At 48.2% G+C, this 19,275-nt stretch overlaps 1 protein-coding gene across 6 annotated transcripts in view; it reads left to right on the top strand.

The window, feature by feature from the left end:
* AMOTL1 (angiomotin like 1) overlaps window positions 1-19,275 on the top strand; it is a 91,853-nt gene that overhangs the window by 39,100 nt on the left and 33,478 nt on the right. For 5 of the 6 annotated variants that reach the window (XM_029048055.2, XM_029048054.2, XM_029048057.2 and 2 more), the window contains 2 exons: window positions 4,685-4,834; window positions 9,783-10,695. In XM_029048055.2, coding sequence (XP_028903888.1) covers window positions 4,685-4,834; window positions 9,783-10,695 — 1,063 coding nt within the window. Of the gene's footprint in view, window positions 1-1,779; window positions 1,812-4,684; window positions 4,835-9,782; window positions 10,696-19,275 lie in introns of those variants that run through there. The other variant, XM_029048060.1, reaches the window with a different exon arrangement.

The raw sequence follows: 19,275 nt of genomic DNA, 5'->3' as shown, positions 1-19,275 counted from the left end.
GCTGTGTGACTTTGGGCAAGTCACTTCACTTCTCTGTGCCTTGAGACAGTGAGCCCCACGTGGGACACCCTGATTACCTTGCATCTACCCCAATGCTTAGAAGAGTACTTGGGACATAGTAAGCACTTAATAAATACCATAATTATTATTATCCGATCTGATGATCTTGTAGCTACCTAGCATAATTCTAGGCACAAAGTAAGTGCTTAATACAGACCGTCGTGATTACGATCTGCTGGGACATAAACTGGTCCTCTGGTCTTCAAAATGATGTCTTAGACCAGGAGATAGTCAAGGGAATCCTTAACCTCCTTTTTGAGTAAAAGGACAAGGTCTAAAAACTCCTCTATGCTAGTGGTTTGAGGATTTCCCAAAGCAGCCAAAAAGTTAAGAAAGATTTTAAAAGGCCAAGTGGCAAGACCCATTCCTTGCTCCAAAATTTCATTTTTTCCAGATGTAACTGTTATTTATTATGAAGTCTGTCCTCATTATAGCCTAACATCTTGTTCTCACAGAGAACTGGCCTTTCAAGGAGTTCTAAGTGATCTACAGATACAGTCTCATGACTTTTTACTATATTTTTTTAATGATATTTCTTAAGCTCATATTATGTCCCACACTGAGAAGGAAGGAGGGCGAACAGGTATTTTACCCCCATTTTATACACTATTGTATTATACTCTCCCAAGTGCTTAGAACAGTGCTCTGCACATAGCAATCAGATAATTACTCGTCTCCACTTCAAAGCCTTATGGAAGGCACATCTCCTCCAAGAGGCCCTCCAGGACTGAGCCCTCTTTCCCTCCTCACCCACTCCCTTCTGCATCTCCCTGACTTGCTCCCTTTATTCTTCCCCTGCTCCCAGCCCCACACCACTTATGTAAAGATCTGTAATTCATTTATTTATCTATACTAGTGTCTGTCTCCCCCTCTGGACTATAAGCTCATTGTGGGCAGGGAATGTGTCTGTTTATTGCTATATTGTACTGTCCCAAGCACTTAGTACAGTGTTTTCACACAGTAAGTGCTCAATAAGTGCTATTGCCTGACTGACTCCTCACATCTTCTCTTCTGGCTTCAGTCTCGAGCAACGGTTTATTACCAAACTCTCAGAACTTGTGTCCAAAGATGAGGCCACTGAATTGCTAATGGCACCAATGAGTCTAGAGAGATTTCGGCTGAGCAGTCTTTAGGAGGACGGCAGAACAAAAGACCAAGTGTGAAGCCGATACCGAGGACGTAATAAGACTTGGTGGGGATGATGGATTGGAGCCTGTTTTGTTTTCCTGGAAGAATTTTTTTTCCAGGTTCGAGATGAGTAAACTGCGTTTTGAGGGCTTTTTCTCTTTTCTGGATGCTCCAGAAGAGTTTGTAGGGGAAAAGATAACTTCTTAAAGATTTCCCTTCAGTTGATTTCAACTCTTAGAATAGTTTTTGACACATAGTAAGCCCTGAACGAACACCATAAAAAGAATTAAACATCCTTCTAAAAACTCTTCTCTGTTAGATTTGTGACAAAAAGTGCTCCAAAATCGGTCCAGGGTATCTTCCTATTTACAGATACGCTTCATGCCTTGAAGTGATATCTCCTCTTTTTAGTTCTCCATTTGCTACGTCAGAAGAGCAATTAGGAAGAAGAGATGAATGAATAGGACATTACCATCTTTAGAAGCCTCCAGAATATCCAGAGGAGTGATGGAAGGAGTGGTAGATCAGAATCAGTGTGGCCTTATGGAAAGTGCACGGGCTTGGGAGTCAGAGGACCTGAGTTCTCATCCCGCCTCTGCCACTTACCTGCTGTGTGACGTTGGGTAAGTCGTCGCTTAACTCCTCTGTGCCCCCGTTTCCTCATCTGCGAAATGGGAATTCGGTGCCCATTCTCCCTCCTACTTTGGCTATGAGTCCCAGATGGGACCCGATTATCTCATATCTACCCCAGTGCTTAGTACAGTGCTCGACGCATAGTAAGCATTTAACGAATACCACAATTATCAGTGGTGGTGGTAGTGATCCTCTAGACTGTAAGCTTGCTGTGGCCAGGGAACGTATCCACCAACTCTGTTATAGTGCACTCCACCAGGTGTTAGTACAGTACAATACTCTGCACACAGTAAGCACTCAATAAATACCACTGACCGATAGTAGTACCAGTAATATTTATGGAGCACCCACTTCATGTGGTGCACTGTGCTGGGTGCTTGGAAAGACTAGAATAAAGAAGAGACTCATTTCCTGCTCAAAATGAGCTTACATTTTAATGGGGAAGACAAACATAAAAATAATTATCTTGTATCTTCTCCAACACTCGGCATAGTGCTTGGCCCATTGTAGGCACTTACTAAATTCAATTACAACTAGAGCGGACAAAGTAAATAGTTGAAATTGACATGTACCCATGAGTGCCAAGGGTGGATATCAATAGAAAAACCCTCTTCGTGGCCCCTAGAAAAGAGTCCATGCTCTACTGTGTTCTGGCTCTATAGTCTAAAATCTCATTGATGCCAAATGACGGGGAAATTAATACCAAAATTTCAGATGAGAGCTATTTGCAGGGTGGATTAAAGAAAAGGATGGTAATAATAATAACTCTGGTATTTATTAAGCAGTTACTCTGTGCCAAGCACTGTATTAAGTTAAGGAGTGGGGTAGAAACTAGATAATCAGGTCAGATAGTCCCTGTCCCACATGAAACACGTAGTCAAAGTGGCAGAGTGGGGATTAGAACCCACATCCTTCTGACTCTCAGGCCCGTGCCTTATCCACTAGGCCATGCTGCTTCTCTAGGCCTGATAATCAGGCCGATGACTCGGGGTCCCATAGCTTGGCAAAGTAGTTCCTCCTCTAGGCATGGCCAAAGGAAGAAAAGGCAAGAAGTGAGGCTTGAGCCTTGGGGAAGGCGCCCTCCGACCCCCGTTGACAGAAAATTATTCTGGAAGTGGAGCCCAGAAAACCCTGATTGAGAACACATGTCCGCATCCCGTGCTCAACGTATGACGCATCCGCGCTGGGGAAGAGCTCAGCTGCCTTAGAGGACAGGCCGAGCAGCGTGGCCTAGTGGAGAGAGCACAGGCCTGGGAGTCAGAAGGAACCGGGTTCTAGTCCCGGCTCCCCAACGTGTCTGCTGTGTGACCTTGGGCAAGCCACTTCACTTCCCTGGGCCTCAGTTACCTCATCTGTAAAATGGGGATTAAGACTGTGAACCCCACACAGGGCAAGGACTGCGTCCAACCTGATTATCTTGTATCTACCCCAGCGCTTAGTACAGTGCCTGGCAGATAGTAAGTGCTTAACCAATGCCATTTTAAAAAACAGCAAAAAAACGAGCCAAGGATCAGAGGGTGACCTGTGCGGGGAACATTTCTAGAATGGGTCAATAGCAAAGCCAGAAATAGCCATCAAATGGCCACAATTAATTTCACAACGTATTACGTTGATGCTAATGGGGAAAACAGTTTTCCTTTAACAAGAATAGTCTTTTTGCCAGGAATTTTACTTTTCAAAACCCTTGTGGGGCTGGGTTTTCCCAGTGTAGTCTAGATTAACTGGGCAAAAATGCTCCACGTATTTCACACCCCGCCAGAGCAATCAGTACAGTTCCTGGAAAAAAAAACAAAACAAAAAATCCTGGCCCTTCCTGTGGGGAACTCCCACAGATTCTGGGGGCTTTATCAGTATTATTGTAATAGTGTTTCAAGTCCCTGGACTGAAGGCTTTGAATAAAATGTCATGTTTAATTGGAACAGGAAACATACTCCAGGTTGTGCCTGAAACTGATAAACTGGAGCTGAAAGGCCAAGGTTTGGCAGCAATCCATAACCCCAGTGACACACAGCACCATGAAACTTGAGACTCTCCCTACGTGCCCGATGCAGTAGTTCAGGGCATTCACTGAGCGTCTTCAGAGTGCAGGGCACTGTACTAAATGCTTGGGAAACAAAGAAGCACAAACCAAGTGAGCAAAAGATCAAGCTCGCTGCCGGCACTGTCAGTTCTTGAGCTCACACGTGGCCTGGAGAAATGCACTTTCTTTTAATGGTATTTGTTAAGGTCTTAGTATGTGCCACACACTCTACTAAGCACTGGGGAAAGTACAAGCTAATCAGGTGGGGAACAGTCCATGTGCCTTGTGGAGTTCACAGTCTCAATCCCCATTTTACAGATGAGGTAACTGAGGCCCAGAGAAGTTCAATGACTTGCCCGAAGTCACACAGCGGAGAAATGGCGGAACCGGGATTAGAACCCAGGTCCTTTGACTCCCAGGCCTCTGCTCTAGCCCCCAGGGTGAGCTGCTTCTCTTTTTTCTGCCCGTGGCTTTGGCTGAGACACTCACTATTTTCCTCTCAGGCCTCTTCCTCCCTCACCCCTTTCTCGGAACCTTACCTAGGGCCGCCGAGGATTTAAGTTCTTTACGTGGTTCTCTGCGGTGCGCTGTGGGAAAGTTCTCATCTCAGGTGCGGGAGGCTTGCGATTGTAATCGCGACCCTGGTCGTCCTAAACTGGGTGGCTGCGGAGAGAGAACGTAGCATAGTAACTTCAGAAATTTGTGAATCAAAAAACCGTCACACGACCTCCTACTACGACTCGAACCATGTAGGAAAAATGATTCACAAGTTGCCACTGTGAGTCAGATCCAGAAGACCGGTGGAATTTATCGTCATTAATGTCCCAATTCTCTTCATTCCAGGTCCCTCGCCTGTGTGTTATAGCCCCATTAGCCCTGCCCAGGTCCTGGAAGACACTGGTTATCTCCTCTCAGACCTTCAGCTCTTTGCTGGCAGGTATGAGACTTCACCACTGACAACAGAGGGAAGCAGTGGCGCGAGGGAGAAAGTTGGTAAGTCCTTTTAATTTTCACTCATGTCTGAGAAACCGAGGCTGTTTCCTCTTCCCCGTTCTTGGCTCCTTTGAGTCTTTCAGATTTCTACACTTAAAAGAAATGTTAACAATTTGGGCCATTGTTTTCTCAGCCCTGGTGCTTCGTTTTGCTCGCCGTTCAGCCCCATTATTTTGCTTTCACAGACCGTTCTCTGCCCTGCGTTTGGTACTGTAGGAGTTTCAGGCCAAAACTCAGCTCAGTTCCATGAGAATTATTTTCTTCTTTCCTCCACTACACTTTTTTTCCTTCCCCCTTAGTCTTCCTCTCCTCCTCTGTCCCTCCTCCCTCCTCTTCTCCCTTCTCCACGCTCCTTTCTTTCCCTCCATGTACATACAGTCAGGTCTGCCTTAATGGGTCAATCAATTAATCAGTCAGTTGTATTTAAGAACACTCGCTGTACTAAGTGCTTGGGAGAGTATGACATAATAGAATCGGTTGGCACGTCCCGGCCCACATTGGGCTTACAGTCTAGAGGGGAGGTTAATGCAGAGGTTATCGATCAATTCTGTGCGCAGAACACCATGCTAAGCGCTTGAGAAAGTATAATATTATGGAGTTGGTAGATGCCGCTGCCCACAAGGAGCTTCCAGACTACGGGGTGGGGGAGACAACAGTCTACAAGGGTATGGACTCCTCCCTCTCTCCACTCCCCCTCCCGAGGTCCAGCCTTTTGTCCATGCCATTTCTTCTGCCATCGTGCCATGCAGTACCCGGGCAGACATGCCTGGTTAGAAGAACATTCTCTAATTCCACACCAGCGTTCATCCAAAGCACGTCACGAATGTGTGCACTCTGGTAGATAGAAAGCTAGACTGTAAGTTCCTTGTGGGCAGGAAACATGTCTACCCACTCTGTGGTATTATACTCTCCAGACTGTGCTCTGGACACAGTAAGTGCTCAATTAATACCATTGATCGATTGATTGGTGACACTGACTTCCAGAAACTTTAACAAGCTCAAAGCAATTCAGGAGAACAATCCTTCCCACTCCTTTCCCTTAAACCATTCCAGACCACTCCAGAACTGCCTTTCATGGCATTCTTACGATTTCCTTGCGTCAGAAGCACGAGTCTCCTACCAAATCAGACAATCAGTTGATCCATCAGTTAGTGGTATTTATCGAATGCTTATTCTGTGCAGAGCACTGTGCCGAGGTCTTGGGAGAGTACAGTGCGGTTGGTAGGTACAACCCCCGCTGTCAGAACAATAAGAGATTTTTAGAGAAGCAGTGTGGCTCAATGGAAAGAGCACGGGCTTGGGAGTCAGAGGTCGTGGGTTCAAATTCCGGCTCCACCACTTGTCAGCTGTTGTGACTGAGGGCAAGTCACTTAACTTCTCTGTGCCTCAGTTACCTCATCTGTAAAATGGGGATTAAGACTGTGAGCCTCATGTGGGACAACCTGATTACCATGTATCTACCCCAGCGCTTAGAACAGTGCTCTGCACATAGTAAGCGCTTAACAAATACCAACATTATTATTATTAATAAGGGTAGAGAGGGTCACTTTGTGGGGAGAATCTAATTCCTTTTCTACCAACTGTAATACTCTCCCAAGCACTTAGTACGGTGTTCTGCACACAGTAAGTGCTCAATAAACAAATAGCATCGATGGATTTTCTGACCTCCTGAGCGTGCCAGCCTATTGAGGACTCAGATTTAAGAGAGTATTTTCCTTGGGAATGTGTTTTCCTTGGCTAAGGTGGGGGTGGGGGAGTGGGGGGTGTGTGTGTGTGCGCGCGCGCGTGTGTGTGTCCACTTGTGCATGTAGAAGCTGTTTAACTAATAATTAGCCATTTATGAAATAGCAATTTCCTCTCCTCTTTTTTGGAATACACCAAAAGAAGTCCTCAAGACATTCCTGTTGGTGATAAACAGCTTAGAGTAACTGGCAGAAAATCCAACCTCTTCTTGAAGAGAGAAAGGACAGGAGGATGGTCAAATGTATTTACCCTCAATTTACCCTCTGGGCTAAATTTCTTTTCCCCACCCTGCTCTGGGCCCAGAGCATCCTTTTGAGGCCATAAAGGGCAACCCTAGGGGCCTCCAGAAGCGGGCAGGGAGCAGGAGCCTGGTGTCTGTTGGCAGTGAGCCACCAAACCACTCCCTCGTGTAGCTGCCCCAAGTAATAATAATAATTACGGTGCTTGTTAAGTGCTTACTGTGTGCTAAGCATTGTTGTAAGCACTGGGATAGATACAAGGTAATGAGTTTGTCCCACGTGGGGCTCACAGTCTTACTGCCCATTTCACAGATGAGGCGACTGAGTCACAGAGAAGCTAAGTGGCTTGCCTAAGGTCACGCAGCGGACACGTGCCCGGGCCTGGATTAGAACTCCCATCCTTTGTCTCCCAAGCCCACGCTCTTTCCACTAAGTCACACTAAATCCAGACCCTGGGCCGGCCTGGCAGCCGAGATGAGGAGCAGAGCGTTCTCCCCGTTCGGGACAACGGTCCTCTGAGGGAAGCAGAAGTTTCAGAACTCCTCTCTCACCTACTCACGGCACCTCGATCACGTCTCCCTCGCCGTCGACCCCTTGCCCACATCCTCCTTCTGGCCTGGAACTCCCCCTCCCTTCATATCTGATGCACCACCAACTCTCCCCATCGTCAAAGTCCTTTGAAAATCACTTGTCCTCTAGGAAGTCTTCACTAACTAATCTCTCATTTCCCCATTTTATACGCCCTCCCTCCTGCACCACCTATGCACTTACATTGTATCCTCTAAGTACTTTCATTCTAACCCCATCCCCAAAGCAATTACATACACAGCCCTATACCCTATCATTTCCCATATATATAGATAGATAGATATGTTTATTTTTTAATGGTATTTGTTAAGGGCTTACTATGGTCCAGGCACTATACTAAGCCTTGGGGTAGATTCAAGATTAACAGGTCACACACAGTTCCTGTCCCACATGGGGCTCACAATCTTAATCCCCATTTTACAGATGAGGTTACTGAGGCCCAGAGAAGTGAAGTCACTTGCCCAAGATCACACAGCAGAAAAGTAGCAGAACTGGAGTTAGAACCCAGGTCCTTCTGGCATCTAGGCTCGTGCTCTATCCAGCAGGCCACACGGATTCTCTACTGTTTGAAACACTGTAGAAAGCCGATTTTCTTTCCAGATGACATTACACTGCAGCTTGGCTAAGAACTCCCCCAAGACAAGGGATAATGATCTCGGTCGTTGTCAAAATTTGCCAATTCAGGAGAGATCTTTTTCCCTAATTGAAAATTTATAATATAGGGTTTTTTTTTTAAAGGACTCCTGGAGGAGTTGAATCTTTAGGATCTTATAAAAAAAAGCATTTTGCCTCCAGAATGGAGCTAAAGATTGGATTCGAGAGTGCCCTGGAGTGTGTGATTATCCGAAATACCCAGAGAGTTGGGAGGGATGGGATTGTTTTGCTCCATGCAATTCAGTGGTGCTTCCAGCTCCACAATGTACTTTTCACATTTCATTAGCTTCAAATTGTTACCGAGCAGGCAAAATAAATTCTCAGGTTCTACTTAGAGATGGTTGGGGGCTGCAATCCATTTCAGATAGGAAGCAGCATGGCCTCGTGAATAGAGCACGGGACTGGGAGTCAAAAAGACCTGAGTTCTAATCCTGGCTTCGCCACAGTTTGCTGAGTGACCTTGGGCCAATCGCTCAATTCCTCTGTGCCTCAGTTACCTCATCTGTAAAATGGAGATTAAGATGGTGAGCCCTGTGTGGGACGGGGACTCTGCCCAACCTGATCATTTTATATCTCCCCCAGCGCTTAGTACTGTGCCTGGCACATAACACATAGGGCTAACAGTCGTAATCCTTGTTTTACAGATGAACTAACTGAGGCATAGAGAAGTGAAGTGACTTGTCTAAAGTCACAGAGCAGGAAAGTGGTGGAGCTAGGATTAGAACATAGGACCTTCTAACTCTCAGGCCTTGGCTCTATCCATGGGGCAACCTGTATTCCCCAAGGGATTATTTCCGATCTACTTATCTTGTGCTTCGTAAAATCGCTGCCCCTTAGTAGGCACTTAACGAACACCCACTTAAAGATGCTACTTCTTCTCTTGCCACACCCCCGCAGTGCCCCCGCCAACCCTGCAAGGATCATGGGTAATAGCTGGACTCTCCCCTTCTAGACTGTAAACTCCTCATGGGCAGAAAGCATGTTAACCAAGTCTGTTATATTATATTTTCCCAAGCACTTAGTACAGTTCTCCGAACACAGTAAGAAGAGCACAGTAGAGAAGGAGTGGAAAGAGCACGGGCCTGGGAGCCAGAGGACCTGGGTTCTTATCCAGGCCCTGCCAATTGCTTTATTATGCGACCTAGGCCAAGTCGCTTGGCTTCTCTGTGCCTCAGTTTCCTTATCTGTAAAATGGGGATTAAATTTCACAGAATACAGTACTTGGACTGTGAGCTCCATGCAGCACAGAGACTGTGTCTGACCTAATTCACTGTACCCATCCCAGTTCTTAGAACAGTGTTCGACGTATGTTGGGCACTTAACCGATACCATAAAAAACCAAAAAAGCGCTTAATAAATATCTTCGATCAATCGGTCCGACTACTTATAGAAGCAGCGTGGCTCAGTGGATAAGAACACTGGCCTGGGAGTCAGAAGGACCTGGGTTCCAATCGTGGCTCCGCCACGTCTGCCACGTGACCCCAGCACATGTCTGCCACGTGACCGTGGGCGAGTGACTTCGCTTCTCTATGCCTCAGTCACCTCACGTGCACCAAGGGGATAAGAGCGTAAGCCTCATATGGGACGGGAGCTGTGTCCAACCCATTAACTCGGATCTACCTCAGAGCTTAGACCAGGGCTTGACACCCAGTAAGCACTTAGCTAGTACCATTGTCATTATTATTATTATTATTGTTATTTTTACCAGTGTCTGTCTTTTACAGTTGAGGATCCCCTTTGGAACTTCCAGCCCGCGACCTTCCCGAGGATCCCAGAGGTGGAGATGAGAGGTTCCGAGGAAGTGGCGGCCGGGACAGTGTTACAGCGGCTGATCCAGGAGCAGCTGAGGTATGGCACCCCAACGGAGAACATGAACCTGCTGGCCATCCAGCACCAAGCCACGGGCAGCGCAGGACCCTCCAACAGCACGGCCAGCACCCTTTCTTCCACGGAGAACCTGACTCAAGAAGACTCACAAATGGTCCACCAGTCGGCACGCCAGGAACCTCAGGGCCAAGAACACCAGGTGGACAACTCGGTGATGGAGAAGCAGGCCCGGGCCGCCGCCCAGCCTCAGCAGAACAACGAGGAGCTGCCCACGTACGAGGAGGCCAAGGCCCAGTCCCAGTTCTTCCGGGGGCAGCAGGCGGGGCCCGTCGCCCCCGGTTACTACGCGGCCGGGGGGACGGCTCAGAAGTCCAGAACCGAAGGGAGGCCCGCGGTGAACCGAGCCAACGGCGGCCAGGCCCACAAGGACGACGCCCTCAAAGAACTCAAGCAGGGCCACGTCCGCTCCCTCAGCGAGCGGATCATGCAGCTCTCGCTGGAGAGGAACGGTGCTAAGCAACACTTCCCTACCTCGGGGAACGGCAAAGCGTTCAAGACGGGAGGGGGGCCGGCCCCGGCCCAGCCTGCGGGCAAGGCGATGGACCCCCGGGGCCCTCCCCCCGAGTACCCCTTCAAAGGCAAGCAGGGGATCTCTCCGGTCAGCAAGACTCAGGAACACGGGCTCTTTTACAACGATCAGCATCCCGTGGTGATGCACGACCTCGTCAAGCCCTACCCCGCTCCCCAGCCCGCCCGGACGGAAGTAGCCGTTCTGAGGTACCAGCCGCCCCCCGAGTATGGGGTCACCAGGTGAGCGCGCGGAGCTGGGGTTGCTGTGGGTCTTTTCATTCGATCGCTCAATTGTATTCATTGAGCGCTTACTGTGTGCAGAGCACCGTACTAAGCGCTTGGGAGGGTACAACAGGACAAGAAACAGACGCATCCCCTGCCCACAACGAGCATACAATCAAGAGGTTCTAGCCAATTTTCTTCGGGCTTTAGGGCTCGGAGGGAGATTGGGAAACGGAAGGGATGGATTTCCAAGGGATGGATTTCCAAGGGAACTTGCTGAATCTCCTTCTCCAGAGAGCTTTACCACCGGGATCGATTCCCTTGTCCAGGTTACCAGGTCTGAGTGTCACCCTTATTCCGGCCATACGCTCTATTGATAGGGTGCTCAGGGAACGGCAGAGACAATTTGCCCTACCTCCCTAATCCTAAAGCAGGCCAGTAAGTGCCTTCTGACAGCTAAACGTCTTTTACGTTTTCGGAAGAACAGAATATTCCTCCCATCCTCGGGTATTAGGTTTCTGGGTGCAGTAATTTGGGGTTCATTGCCTCCTTGGCACTTCCTGGGGAGCCTGTGGAAGTTAAATATCAAGGACAGGAACATTCTTCCTTCCCTGTCACCGAATGTCCACTTGCAGAGCCATGCTCCCAAAGGGCTTGGGCTTTTGTTTTCTATAATGGGCTTGATGGACTGCGTGACAGTTTTAAAAACCTGGAGGAAGGAGTCAAATCCCTGGTATTAATCCCTTCATTTTCTGGAAGAGAGGACAAGAAAACCCTCAGTTTTCACCCCTGACTAATGACATTTGGTGGTCAGGGAGGGGGCAGTGATTGGGGCTGAACTTTGACCTTCCCTCACGATAGGAGAAAACCGAGTATACAGAGGACTTGCGGCTGAGAGTAGGTCAGAGAATTGATGGTTCTGATGACTGAACCAAATTGAGTATGGCGATCCCGGTCTGACACCCACCCGATCTGATTCATTAGTCTACAATGCTGGGCACATTGTACAGTAAGTGCTCCATAAATATAGCTGGTTTATTGATGGAACTTTTTTGTGGGGCGGTCTTCTGAACTAGATGTGGATCGCTTGGTTCGGATAGCCAGGTTGGGAGTGATCATCCCTCCCCTGTCTTATAATCCTGACTTGTTTCTGGAGATAGGCGGCGTGCCTGGAAATTGGCTCTATAAAATCTTTTCATCTGAGTTGGACTGAAAAATTCTCTCTCTCTAAGGTCTTGCTATTCTGAACTCCAGTTGGGGGCAGGAGAGAAGAGACTGTTCCTCAGCAATAGAAGACAGCTTTTGCTGTCGGTTGTGAGGTAGAGTGACCTCTGGAAAGGTGTTCAAATGAAGGGATGGAAAAGAGGGGCTGAGGCCAAGCTGCCACTTTAAGAAATAAAGATGACTTAAAAAAATACATATGTAAATATAAGGGCTTGGCCCATGACTGGGTTGCCGAGTCTGGCAGCTGCGCGGGCAGGACAGATCGAAATGTCTCAGAAGATGTTACAGATGATCCATTGAGGGCCAGAGTCCGGGAGCTAAAAGGCCTCTTTGTCAACCTTTTCCCGGCATGTTATAATGGCCCCCGGCCCAGCTGCCCTTACGGACTGGATCGACAGAGCGACATCCGCGCTGACCCAATTTCGAACGGACGGAGCTTGGCACATCCTGAAGAGAAAGAGAGGGTATCTGAGGCCCCTCTGTCGCTGCCTTGGACCCAGAGTGGCTCTCGCTTCCCTTTGATTCATGACTTCCTTTGGGCTTAGTCCGCTGAAGAAAATCCCAAGGTCTAGTCTGCTTTTCAGGAGGTCCCACGTTGTTTGTTTATTACTCAGTCGCCCATCGGGATGGTTTCGAAGCTGCCCCAGGGGCCACTGGGTAAATAGCGGGCCTGGATTCCAGGGGGCCCAGACAGAGAGAAACTTTGGAATGAGCGCACTTGATCCACAAAGGGGCGTTCCCCGGGCTCATAAAATCTTTAAATGGCTTCCTTCGGCCTTACTTTAAATGAGTCAGGCCCGCTCGGCTTTCCCCGCTTTCTCCCCGTAGAGAGGTTTTGCCAGCTAGTGATCTGGAGAAGCTGAGCTCCTTAGCCTGGAGATGGGAGGACTAAGTCTTACGTAGGAGTCATTTGCAGATCCCTCTAAGATCTCTTCTGCTTCCCATTCCTGGCTCCTTTCAGATCGGAGAGGTGTTAGGAAAGATCTCCTCAGATGGGAAAAGCAAAGTCTGCCGGTGTCAGGCTTGACCACCGGGGAATTTCGAGAATCAGCAGGCTGTGTTATCGTCCTGCGTCTCCAGAGTGGGGAAGGGGAGGCCGGTGTGGCGGGGGATCCAGCTGCAAGAAATACCCATGGCCAGGGAAGAGGAGTGGGTGTGAAGGGGATGGGGGTGAAGCATCTCCGTTCTAGACCACGGGCCTGAGGTGAGGCCCACAGGACACCGACGCGGACCCTGTGTCCGTCGGCTTTGATTCCGAAGCCCCCCAGTCCATTGCATCCCCTCGACATCTCCTTCCCCTTGGACCTCCTGCTGGTTCTCAGCAGAATCATTCAAAACCGATCAATTGATGGTTTTTAATCACTCGATCAAGGTTACACAGGAGGCAACTGTTGGTTTATGGCATTTGTTAAGCACTCACTACATGCCAGGCATTGTTTTAAGTGCTGAGGTAGATACAAGTTGATCAGGTCGGACACAGTCCCTGTCCCACATGGGGTTCAAAGTCTTAATCCCCATTTTACTGAGGCTTAGAGAAGTGAAGTGACTTTCCCGAGGTCACACAGCGGACAGGTGATGGAGCCGGGATTAGAACCCAGGTCCTTCTGACTCCCAAGCCCGTGCTCTATCCAGTAGGCCACGTTGCTTAGAACCCAGGTCCTTCTGACTCTCAGGTGTTTCTTTTTGTCCCACACATTAGGCACGCTATTGCTCAGGAGTTTTGACAATCCAATTATGGGGAATTGTTTAATTAAATAAACCACAGGGAAAAACCCTCAGTTCAGTTCCTGGCATTAGCTTGCTTATCTTTAAAGCTCCTTTGAACTGAACCCTTGCCCTGTTGCCAGCTTTTTTCTTATCTGGAAAAGGAGCTGGGCCCAGAGAACTAGCCCACATCCCCCGGTTTGGCTCGAAACTCTCTGCCGATTGATGGTTTAATTTTGCACCATCATCCCAGAATATCCATCAAGTGCTCAGACGCTAATGAGTTGTGCTAAGAACTTCTTAGCCCACTTTTGTAGAGTCTCCCGGGGTAAGCCAGTGAGGAGAGACAGCACGTCTCTGACTGACCTCAGAGACCCTAGCGGGTCACAGCTGAGGAGTAGCGTGGTCCGGTGGGAAGAGAACGGGCCTCGGAGTCAGAGGACCTGGGTTCTAATCCCAGCTCTACCACTCATCTGCCGTGTGACCGTCACTTCACTTCTCTGGGCCTCAGTTTCCTCACCTGTGAAATGGGGATTCAACCCCTGTTCTCTCTCTTACTCAGATTGAGAGCCCCATGTGGGGGAGGGACTGTTTCTGACAAGATCATCTCGTATCTGTCCCAGTGCTTAGAATAGGTTCGCCTTCCCTGACTAAGCCCTCATTTCCTCTTCTCCCACTCTCTTCTGCGTCGCCCTTGCCCTTAATAATAATAATAATAATGTTGGTATTTGTTAAGCGCTTACTATGTACCGAGCACTGTTCTAAGCGCTGGGGTAGACATAGGGGAATAAGGTTGTCCCACGTGGGGCTCACAGTCTTAATCCCCATTTTACAGATGAGGGAACTGAGGCACAGAGAAGTTAAGTGACTTGCCCACAGTCACACAGCCGACAAGTAGCAGAGCTGGGATTCGAACTCATGAGCCCTGACTCCAAAGCCCGTGCTCTTTCCACTGAGCCACGCTGCTTCTCTAAATTTGCTCCCTTTTCTCCCACCTCCCTCAGCCCCACAGCACTTAGGTACATATCTGTAATTTATTCATTTCTACTTATGTCTGTTTCCCCCACTAGACGGTAAGCTCACGGTGGGGAGGGAACGTGTCTACCAACTCCATTATTATTGTACTCTCCCGAGTGCTTAGTACAGTGCTCTGCACAGAATGAGCACTCGATGAATACTATTGATTGATTTTTTCAAAAAATAATGGTATTTGTTAAGCACTTACTATGTGCCAACCACTGTTCTAAGTGCTGGATTTTGATTAACGGCGCTTGACACTTAGTAAGTGCTTAACGAAACCCACAGTTATTATTGTTATTGTTGGTATTATTACCCTGGGTTCCCTGAGGCATTCTCACCAATAGTAAGAGTAAGAGCATTTATTGAAAATTCTCCGGGTGCAATAAACTGTACTGAACACTTGGGAAGTAAAAACAAGCTAATGACACAGTCCCTGTCCACAAGACCCTTACATTCTAATGGGGGAGACAGATATAAAAGCATGTACCTAGTTCTCAAAATAAATAATCAAATGTACAATTGAATAGGCAGAACCCAGATCCTCTGACTCCCACTTTACCCACAAAGCCACACTGGGCCTCTCTTGGCTGTTTGGGAGCCAGATTGAGGCTGGGAAACAGAATTTGAATTCTTCCAGAGAAACATGTGTTTCGAATACCACCGGCATTAGCTATCGAGAGCTTCTTTGCCATTTTCAGCAGAAAGTGTCTTCAGGAGCCAAGTGAAACTGCCGGCTGGTGCTAAGAAACAACTCGGCCGAATGGAAGTTCAAGAGGCTGAGGTCAAGTTTGGGTTATTTCTCAGGAAATCTAGCACAATTCCAGCTGTGAGACATTAAATGAGGAACAGCTCAGACTGTCAATAACCAGAAAGCGCACTTGCCGGTGCATCTGAACCTTCTGGAGTGCTGGGAGACAAATGGTTACCTTATAGTATAACCACTCTTACAGTGCTGAGACTCAACGTTGTTATACCATAAAATACCGTTAAAAAAAATGCTCGCCCAAGATCACCCAGCCGGCAGGTGGTAGAACCAGGATTAGAACCCAAGTCTCCTGACTTCAAATCCTGGGCTCTTTCTACCCTCCCAGACATGGCCCTATTTGAAAGGACCAGTAAACTCTGGAAGTTCTTGTGAACATGGAAACTCCAGTTGGTCTATTTTAGCAGTTTTTAGAATACAGTTAGACTGTAAATTGCTGAAGGGCAGGGATTGTGTCTGCCAACTGTATTGGACTCTCCCAAGTGCTTAGTGCGATGCTCTGCACACAGGAAGCACCCAACAAACGCAACTGATCGATTGCTTGATCGACCGAGTGTTAGAAACGAGGATGGGGCAGCAGTCCCAAGTCAACCACAAAATGTCTCCAGGGTTTTCCCTCAGCCTGGAGATCACTTCATTGGGAGGTTCCCAGCCATGTCTTTTTATGCTGCAGTTTTTCTCTCCCATCATCCAAAAAATTCTCCTAATTCAGAACTCTTCACTGGAGTTCTTGCTCTCTTTCTCCACCATCTCCCTATTTATCTCTTCAAGATCCTGGCAGATACCCTGCAGACCCATTCGGTTTACTTGACGAGCCAGGGAGCGACCCATACAGGCTTCAGCTTTGGAACTGCTCTAGGGAGAACTGTGAAAATTCCAATTCTACCCCCTATTTTAGCAGAAATACTTTTTTTCCCCTCCAGCCCGTAATATTAAGATTTGGTGTGGAACATACTCAACGCCCCGTGGGTGCAGTGCACTGTATTAATCACTTGAAAAACTACAACAGAACGGATATTTGTTAATCAATCAATCAGTGGTATTTTTGAGCGCTTACTGTGTGCAAAGGGCTCGGTAGAGTACAACACAACAAAGACACATTCCCTGCCCACAACAGGCTTACATATGACAAGCACTGTACTAAGCGCTGGGTAGGTAAAAAATAATTCGATCCATCACCGTTCCTGTCCCCCATGGAGTTGACAGTTAAAAGGGTAGGTAGAACGGCTATTGAATTTCCATTTTACAGATGAGGAAACTGAGACCCAGAGGAGTGAAGTGACTTGCCCAGACTCACAGAGCAGGCAAGTGTCAGAGCCAGGATTAGAACCCAGGTCCTCTGACTCCCAGGCCACTCGGCCATGCTGCTTCTCTCTCAGGGTTTCAGGAGAGAAAATTGAGGTGAAGTATGGTCTGAGGTGGTGAATTCGGGCTGAATTATAACTCAAAAATGCCACCTCTGGTTAGGTTGAAGAACCACAAGCCATGTTTTGTTTTGTCGTCTGTCTCCCCCTTCTAGACTGAGAGCCCGGTGTAAGGTAGGGATTGTCTCTATCTGTTGCCGAATGGTACTTTCCAAGCGTTTAGTACAGTGCTCTGCACACAGGAAGCGCTCAATAAATACGATTGAATGAATGTATGAATGAATTTTCAGTCGGGGCAAAGTGACTTCCCCAGCCCTCCGCCCTCCGCCAACCCTCAGGGCCTAGTTCTTGGTGGAATCCGGAGTGAATCACGCCATCTCTAGAGAGGTTGCATTAATTAGCCGTTCACAACTACTCCGAGACCCTCGGTGGAGCTCCCAACCAAGTGCCAATTAAAACTGCCCCAATTATCTTCCGGTGTCTCTTCTAAAGACCAGCCCTGCAGAGCTTTATGTTTTCTGCACTGGATGTCTTCAGACCCAATATTCTCTCCATTCCCCAGAGAAGGCTCTTCCACCATCTAATTAATTTCACCTTCAGGAAGTTTTGCCTGTTGGAAACCTGCTTCTTTCCTGTTCATTCTCTACCATGCTTTATTTATAAAGCCCAAACAGCTCTTCTCCCCGCCTTCAGTGTCTACAGCCCAACGATAAACCCATCAGCCGCTCTAGACTGTAAGCTCTTCATGGGCAGGGAACGTTTCTGCTAGTTCTGTTGTATTGTACTCTCCCAAGGGCTTAGGACAGTGCTCTGCAGGTAGTAAGTGCTCAATAAATACCATGGATCGAGTGATCCCCAGGCACGGCCTGAGATTTTACTAAGGACCATTCAGTTTGGTCTGCTTTAATCCCCCCCGCTTTGGAGGCATCGGTCATTTCCTGGCACTTTAATGTCCAGCATTTTTATTTTAACACCCTCTCTTCCTCTGCCTTTCATAAAGTTTCCGTACCTTTCCTGACTCTCTAGACTGAAAGCTTCTCAAGGGCAGAGGTTGTGACACCTAATGACACCTAAAATATAATTGTTTGGCGGATCGCATGGCCTAATGGAGAGAGCACAGGCCTGGGAGTCAGAAAGACCTGGGTTCTAATCCTGGCTCTGCCAATTGCCCACTGTGTGATCTTGGGCGTGTCACTTCTCTGTGCCTCAGTTTTCTCAACTGGAAAATGGGGGTACCCCTTCTCCCTCCTATCTAGACTGTGAGCCCTTTGCGGGGCCTGGACTGTGTCTGACCTAATTAACCTGTACCTACCCCAGCGCTTAGAACACTGTTTGACACATGGTAAGCACTTAACACATACCAGAAAAAAAGTCTAATGCTTCTGCTGAATGCCTTCCCCCATCAAGTACCTGGTATAATCCCCTGCACACACACAGTAGCGTTCGTGCAATAAATTTAGTTAATGAAGATATCGATGACTTCAGCTGTGAAGGCAATAACATTCACCAGGTTTGGGAGAAATTTCAGCTCTCCAAATGCCAACCCACCAAGTTTTACCTGTTAACATCAACAACAGTCGACTCGCTGCATCTGTCTCTCCGACGTCCCTTGCTCGTGTCCTCCCTCTGGAATCAATCAAACAACCAATCAACGGTATCTACTGAGCACTTACTACATACAGAGCACTGTACTAAGCGCTTGGGAGAGTACAACGCAACAGAATTAGCGGACACGTTCCTTGCCCGTGATGAGTTTACAGTCTAGAGGACTCCTTCCGCCTTCATATGCAAAACACCACTGCTCTCTCCACCTTCAAAGCCTTATCAAAATTACATCTCATCCAAGAGACCTTGCCCAACTATGCCCTCGTTTCTCCTACTCCATCTCCCTTCTGCATTCCCCTTGGATCTGTACCCTGTAATCACTTGACAGTCACCCCACTATCGGCCCCATAAACACCTCTCATATCTGGAATTTATTTTAATGTCTGTCTCCCCTTCTGAACCGTAAGTTCGTGTGGGCAGGGAAGATGTCTACCAATTCTGTTGTACTATACTCTTCCAAACACTTACTTCAGTGCTCTGTCCCTCCCCTCCTCTCCCCGACTCCTCTTAGATTCAGAAACCGAGGGTGGCCAGCAACAGCCTGAGGAGAATAATAATAATTATGGTATTTTTTAAGCCCTTACTAGGTGCCACGCACTGTACTAAGCGCTAGGGTGGATGCAACCAAATGGGGTTGGACACCGGTCCCCGTCCCACGGGGGGCTCACGGTCTCCATCCCCGTTCTATAGATGCGGTAACCGAGGCCCAGGGGAGTGACGCGCCTCGCCCGAGGTCGCACGGCAGACACGTGGCGGAGCCGGGATTCAAACCCCTTGACCCTTTGACTCCCAGGCCCGATCTCTACCCATCACGCCATGTTGCTTCTCTAAATACGAGTGACTGACGGACTGAGGGAGGGAGTTCCAGTTCCTGGGACTTCACAGAAGGAAGCCCGTTCCCCGTCTCCCGCCCAGCTC

The sequence above is a fragment of the Ornithorhynchus anatinus genome, chromosome 20 (genome assembly GCF_004115215.2).
Source record: "Ornithorhynchus anatinus isolate Pmale09 chromosome 20, mOrnAna1.pri.v4, whole genome shotgun sequence".
NCBI lineage: Eukaryota > Metazoa > Chordata > Mammalia > Monotremata > Ornithorhynchidae > Ornithorhynchus > Ornithorhynchus anatinus.
Note: the sequence above shows the minus strand (reverse complement) of the source record. Positions and strands in the feature narration are given on the sequence as shown.